The sequence below is a fragment of the Lolium perenne genome, chromosome 4 (assembly GCF_019359855.2).
Source record: "Lolium perenne isolate Kyuss_39 chromosome 4, Kyuss_2.0, whole genome shotgun sequence".
Classification (NCBI taxonomy): Eukaryota; Viridiplantae; Streptophyta; class Magnoliopsida; order Poales; family Poaceae; genus Lolium; species Lolium perenne.
The window spans coordinates 60398781-60406195 of record NC_067247.2 but is presented as its reverse complement, the minus strand read 5'-3'; the positions used below and the strand labels follow the sequence as shown (position 1 = coordinate 60406195).

General features: G+C 46.7%; 1 protein-coding gene across 1 annotated transcript; it reads left to right on the top strand.

Annotated features, from left to right (window-relative positions):
* The first annotated feature begins 4039 nt into the window (after positions 1 to 4039).
* Positions 4040 to 5466, top strand: LOC127292694 (uncharacterized). The gene has a single exon (XM_051322142.2). It carries the CDS (start codon positions 4189 to 4191, stop codon positions 5302 to 5304), a length of 1116 nt encoding a protein of 371 aa, XP_051178102.1. The 5' UTR covers positions 4040 to 4188; the 3' UTR covers positions 5305 to 5466.
* Positions 5467 to 7415: the final 1949 nt, after the last annotated feature.

Sequence of the window (7415 nt, the reverse complement as noted above, 5' to 3'; positions counted from 1 at the left end):
GTGGTGATCAGGGACATACATGTGAAAACGCTAACTGTGGGAGAACTGCTCAGATACAAAAGCCAGTGCACTCAAGAGCCGCCAATCAGGTCCATTGTTGCCCGGCCTTTCTTTCTGAACGGTGAAAAAAAATATTTGCCCCAATATATGAATTAAGGAGTTTGGCAAAGAACTTAAAATGAAAATACGACCAGTCCACCTCCAAGCATGATTTTTCTTAAATTCTTCGCACCTGCAATTGCCCAATGATCCTCCTCCTTGTTAAGGAAACCGTCACATATTTCTCTTATTCGAATTTCCCAGTTATAGGTAAGGTGAGCGAGGCCATGGCCTCACGGTTGGGTGTGGAGCCATCGGACATGTTGTCCCATCATTCTTGATTGAGACGGACATTATTGAAGACCTAGAGAGCGGAGCCCAATTTAATCCCTCATGAAGTGCGAAATTATATTGGTGAAACGACAATTGATCAATCGACGACGGAGATATTTATGCCCATTTCTGCACTCGTTTTCATAGTGTGCATAAACGACAATTTTGTCAACCTCTCTTTTCCAATCAGTCCGCCGTCCATAGCCGATTTTAAATGGTACATGATTTTTATATACTTTTAAAGTAGCATAAACCCTTTTCGTATTGGTCCAAGGTAGCCCTAAGGAAAGCTTTGTTGCCCCGGCCTCATCCCGAAGGATTGAACGACATCACGAGTAGCAACTTGTGTTGTGATGGATTGGCCCATATTGCCCCAGCTGCATGCACATAATTTGTGGGGGACAAGGATTGCAAACAAAATTTGAATTTGAAATTCAATATTATTACAATAGTCTTGGTCATCACCGATTACTATCTGGTTACCGGTCTACAACCAGATGGTAACCAACATTTTCTCACATGGCGCCTAGACTCAGCCCAAATTCAAATCTGACAGAGTTTTTGGCCAAGAAGCCTACTTTACCATAGAGGACAGTAACCACTAGGTTCTGGGATGGTGATTCTCCTGGCTTCATCCTCTCTTTTGTAATACATGATGTAACTCTCCTATCTAATAAATAAACGCCATGTGGCATGCCTTAAAAAAAAGGGTAACCATATCATGTTGTGGCTTGATCGCTTGTTCAAACCAAATTGCGGTCCTCAGTCAAAGGTTGTCACCTCACGCATGACACAGAGAATTCTGGATGTTCTCGAGGTGGTCAAGGCAGCTCCAGCCGACCAAGTGAGTGATAAGCCACTCTTAGAGCTAGCTTTTCAAAGGTAGCAATCGTCAAGTGAAGCACACATACGTGCCACATCATGCTTGCATATCAGCTCCATGCATGCATGTGCTGCTTGTTTTGTTTGTACAGATTATAAATTTGGTCGTATGGTTTCCCTAGCAGCTAGGGCAACGACACATGACCTTGTACTCTAGTGGAGTTGTGGACTGCATGATGGGGGAATTAATGGAGATTCCTCCTGGTATGACCAAATCCCTATGCTGTTTATGTGCTCGATCACAAGAAGGATGTTCCTTTCCTTTGCCACTTTCGGCTTTAGAGAATTTCTGTACGTGATGATTTGATGTCTTCTCAGTTGGCTGCCATGATCACACGTTGTTTGGGACGGCCCTACCCAACCCGGAGTTTACTGATCACGACCTTACGGGCAGAATGTGATGCATGGGCTCCACTCCCATGTACTACAAAATTTGCATGTCGATCGAGTATCGTCCCAATTGTCGTGGTCATGCACATGTCCGCATACTTAATTTAGCTTAATTTGACTGCCAAGTGTTCTTTTTTGTGCAGGACATAAAGTTGTTAGATACAAGATCTTCTCATCCACATTTCTACCTACACAAATTTCAGAATTTACATGTCAGATATAACAAAACTTGGAAATAAATGGTAATAATTTTGGTTCAAAATTTGAAGGATGGCATGCTACAACATGTAATACTTCCATGGATGTTTTCTGTTATTTTTAGAAATTTAAATTTGTCATTTTGAGAGATAAAATAATATAGCTATATGTTTAAGGTTTCAATTTTTAGAAAATGATTCATAAACGTATGTATTAAGTAGAAACTTAACGTTTTCACATCAATGTTGCAATAATTTGTTGGATATCCTCCGGTGGGTTGTGACTTGTGAGGTGATGAACATTTGAAACCTTTTAGGCAGCCCAAACAGGTCCAGAGACCCACTACCCATTAGAATTATGACCCATTCGCATTCTCGACTTTATACATGATGGAGGGGGATGTTAAGCACCCGATCGGGTGGGTCATCACTAGGCAGAGAGACGAATTTCACGACAGCCGTGTTGGGGAACGTGCTAGACAACAAAAAAATTCTATGAACAAACGAACGAAATACACTATCGATGTGCAAGTAACGAGGTTATACCCTTGATGATCACGATGATCACATCAACGTTGCGAAGATGCTAAGGTAGTCGATGAAGTCCTCGAATTCCCTCAACTAAATTATACCTCCCATTAACAAGATTAATCTCTTCACAATGGTTTGCACGATCAAGTTCAAATAGAAGACACCTCTGAGGTATGTACACGTTCCGGAGTAGCGGCCTTGTGCTGACATGGGCATCGAGGAATCAACGAGGTGGAGCTTCCTAGATCCAATCTAGATCGGAGAGAGAAGGGGGTCCAGAGGTGGTTTAGAGGCATGGCGCGACGGCCCTTGGGTTTCTCCCAAGGGGGTGTGACTGGCTTGGAACTTTGGTTTGCCATGGTCGGAGCCCCTCCTTATATGGCAGACCAAGGGCTGTTCAACAACCCCCAAGGAGGAGGAGTCCACCCACAGAAACCCAGTTGGATTCTACATTTTTCTATTCCATATTGTATTCTATTCCAAATGGTGGTTGTGTTGTTAACTTCGTGGTTCACCTCACGGCCTATTTCTCCATGAGCTTTGATCATACACAAATAAAAAGGTTATGAAAAGAAAATTTAAAGATAGCACATGGAAAATCACTTGGAATGGCAGGAAAATGCCATATATGGGTATGTATGGTGGAGACAGATATTAAAAACAACTTAGTACGTGAAAGGGAGAAAGTTACCAAGAAAGAACACACAAATGTCCAGGAGTGATGTTTTGGTTTTATATTGAATTGCATCTTACACACATTTTTGAATCTCAAAATTTTGAAATAAAAAAATCACACATGCATCTTCATGTGCAACGCGCTGACAAAGTCGTTTCAAGAGAAATCGACTTGTCATGTGGCGTATGTAAAAAAGATATAATTCGGTGCTAAAAATAAGACTTTTCACAGTATCAAATTTCTCTTGTTTATATATGCACCCAAGAGCCGAACTGCATTTCCGCCAATGTCCATAATATAATCACTTTTCTATTGCGCGAGATAAACTATGATTCTACATTAATGGGGTAAATAGAATTTATTATTCTCCATCAGTTCCAAAAAGCATGTCACAGATTTATCTACACAAATAGTAGATGCAACCATACTTTCTTTCTTTTAACTATTTATCCCTTTCTTTTTCTTTTTTTATCTATCCTATTGAAATTTTACTTTTATTCCAGCAGCTGAGAGATAAACATTAAGCATGTCTACCAGTGGTGGTCTATATTCTATTGTAGAGAAGAAAAAAAGACACATGGGCTGAAGGCTTGGAAAAGTTATTTTCCTCGAAAGGAATTAATTCGTTTCATGTTAAGAAAAACATGCATGACTATAACAGACAGACAAGATTGGTCTACCTAAACGACAGTTCAAAACTATACAACCCGGCCCACCGTTCATCATTCCGATGAGCCTCACTCAGTCCGGCTCCCACTCTAGCTAGTGACTAGTACTACATGTGTACATTCCTCAATAATATCCCGATGTACCAAGCAGACAACAAAATGTACTCCAAGGTAATTACAAATCAAGACAAAGCTAAGCTTCTGAACACAGACAAAGGCACAGAAACAGAAAGAAAGCACAGCTAGCCCTAGCGCCCGATCGATCGGTCCATCGACGATCCCTCGCCACCTCTTTATAAACAACCCCAACCCCAGTGCCACTGCCCCACCTCAAACCTCCATGATCTGATCCACAAAGCTCCTGAAAGCCACCACACCTCGCCTTTGCTCGCCCTCTCCAAGAACCACCCCTCATCTCTGCTCCAAGAAGCCTTTTTTCGAGTTCCAGTTCGAGTGTTCGCCCTCCATCACCATGATCCAAGAACTCCTCGGAGGGACACCCATGGACCAGCAGCTCAAGTGCGGCGGCGCCAACGCGGCGGACCAGCACCACCCCTCGCTCCCCATGGTGCTGCAGCCCATCTCCTCCAACCCGTCCCCCACGTCCTCGTCCACCTCGTCGCGGTCCTCCACGCAGCGGTCGCCCTCGGCTACCTCCTCGCCGCAGGGTCCGCCGGGGCCGGAGCAGGCGCCGCTGCGCTGCCCCCGGTGCAACTCCTCCAACACCAAGTTCTGCTACTACAACAACTACAACCTCACCCAGCCGCGCCACTTCTGCAAGACCTGCCGCCGCTACTGGACCAAGGGCGGCGCGCTCCGCAACGTCCCCATCGGCGGCGGCTGCCGCAAGCCGCGCCCCATGCCGGCCCCCGTCGCCAAGGCGCAGCCTTCCTCGTGCAAGTCCGTGCTCGGTGTCGGCACCGCGCCGTCCCTTGGCCTCGGCATGGGCGTGGGGGTTGGCGGACCCATGTCCTGGGCCTCCGCGCCGCAGGCCGCCACCGCGCAGCTCATGGCGCTGCTCAACAGCGCCAGGGCCGGCTACGGCGGCGGCAACGTGCACAGACTTCTCGGCCTGGACACCATGGGGCAGCTCCAGGTCCTGCCTGGATCGGCCCATGGCATGTCGCCGTCGCTGTGGCCGCCGCAGCCCACCCACCGGGCGACGATGCCTCCTCCACCAATGCACCTCGACTCGCAGCTCGGCATGGGTTCGCTGGGGCTGGGCCAGGGCCACCACGACCTGCTGTCAGGGCTCGGGCTCAAGCCGCCCTCGTCGTCTCCGTCGCAGCTGGCGACGAGCTACTACAGCGACCAGCTGAACGCGGTGGTGAGCAACGGCAATGCTGTGCGCCCGCCCGCGTACGACTCCCCAGCGTCAACCTACCCATGCTCCACCGCGATGTGCTCCCTCCCGCCGGCCGCGTCGCCCGTCTCGGCGGCACCGCCCAGCCACACCGTCGGGATGGATCATCAGCAGCCACCCGTGACGTCGTTCGCCCCGCAGGAGATGCAGTACTGGAGCGGCGGTCCGGCGTCGATGTCCATGGCGTGGCCGGACTTGCCCACCCTCAACGGCACCTTCCCATGATCGACACCGAGTCAGTCGACGACGACATCGCATGCATGACAGCAGTAGTGTAGCTCAGCGTAGCGTAGCTCTTGTGGCGCTCTTTAATTTTCTCAGGTGTGAGATGAACTCGTGGGGAGGGTTTAACTAAGTTTTTCTTATATCAGCAGTGTTTTTTGTTAATCAGTGGGGGGTTTGATGAGTAACTTGGTCTAGTGTCTAATTAGATTTCTCGGTATGGGTAATATGGTATACTAGTGTCTAGTGAGATCAATGGTATTCAAGAATTTGTCTACTTTCGTGTGATGTGCTTGTAAGGTTTACATTTCCTGCAATCTGCTGTGTACTTATTTGGCTGCAAATTTATCTTTGGTTCTCAGAAATGCAAAAGTACACAGGCTTGGTTGTCTCACGCAAGTACTGCAGAAGGGATCAGCTCCTTTGTTTGCTTTCCACTACGTACTGATCTGTGTTTTTTGGACCATATGTGTTCATTGATCCTTCTCTGATTCTTCTTTCTGTAAATCAGTGTGAACCCGGCCATCCTATCCTTGCTGAGGTGATTGTTTACTGCATGCAAAATTCACCTGACTAAAGTGTAAGAACGACAGGTAGGTTAATGCCGTAAAAGATCTAGGTCCCAATGATTGGTCACTCAAATAAGTTCATTTGATTTCAAATAAAAATACGGTACGGCGTCGGCATACTCCCGCGAAAAAAATCAATTGATGCTTCAACAACGTCATGATTAAAATTGGGCGTCAAAGTATGCAAAATAAACAGCAGCCCGGAAACATTATATATAGGCCCTTTTGTGACATACTACATATTAATCTGGAATTAGAAACCAGCACTAGTGGGCCTGAAGTTGCAGTATCCATACATACACTCGAAATCATAGCCATATACTAACCTATAGATGGATTAACTTGCCATCTCTAGAGTTTGTATTAATGCTACTTTGTCCAGTTCTATCCATATCTGGTTAAGAGCATCACTAGCAGATCTCCTAAAAACTGGTTCTGCGGAAATTGTATCCAATACACTGCAAGATGTTTTACGGTACGAAAGTGTAGTCGGCAAGAACATATACCCCAAAATCTCAGGGACATGTACAGTTCTTTTTTGTTCTCCCTCTCCCATCTTCTTCACTTGAATGCACACGCCCTGGTAGTCGGTGCCGCCGCGGGCGCCCCGCCCGACGTCAACCATGACAGTCATATCTTCGTGCGAAGCATCGACGGCGAGGTCGGCCAGCCTCATCCACGGACTTCTAGACCTGCCTCTTGCCCTAGCTTGCCCTATTGGGTTGCACCGGGCTCCGACCTCGTCCTCCTCCACCTTGGCGGTTATAATTTTCAAGGATTTGGTTGTTTGAGCCTGGAAATCAATGATTGATTTGGGAATTAAAGGTTGGCACCGGAATGGGGCTTAGGAGGCGGCGCCGGCGCGAGCGGTTACTGCTGAAGTTTCACCCTCGCCAACTATTTTCAAGCGATGGGGAAAGTGGAAACGTGCGGATGAAATCTGGAAATCTGCAGTACAAACGGCTTTATTTGGGGGATGCTAGAGTTTTTTGAGAGGTGTATTTCGTCCATGTTTTTTCGACTAAAGTCGCAAAAAAACAAATATTTTGCAGTTTTGGTCTATTTTTACGGAATCGGCTAGAGATGCCCTAAGGCAAAATAGTATCTCCATTCGATTATCTCGCAATGTGTCCCACATATGATCCTGCCATGCCATGCCATGCAAGATATCATAGATAGATAGTACTACTCTATAAGCTTGTCTGGTCCACCGTCCATGCACTATGGTATGAAGTATGAACCTACGCTAGTAATGCCGAGTAATGGTAATAATCTGATAATGTTGCCATTAACAGGCGAAGGGTCAGATCAAAAAAAAAAAAAAAACAGGCGAAGGGTTCGGCTATGTATATGTGAGGCCACAGATGTTGTCCATGTTGAGTAATGTTGGATGGTGCATGAATGATTGGGCCATGATGGATGGTCTGATGGGCACGCTAAATGCATGGGACCATGTATGCATACGAGCACGCATACGTTAGCGCGTTCAAACTTTGTCTGTGAATCATCCGGCAGGGGGAGCACGTCAGGCCTGCGCAAACTTTT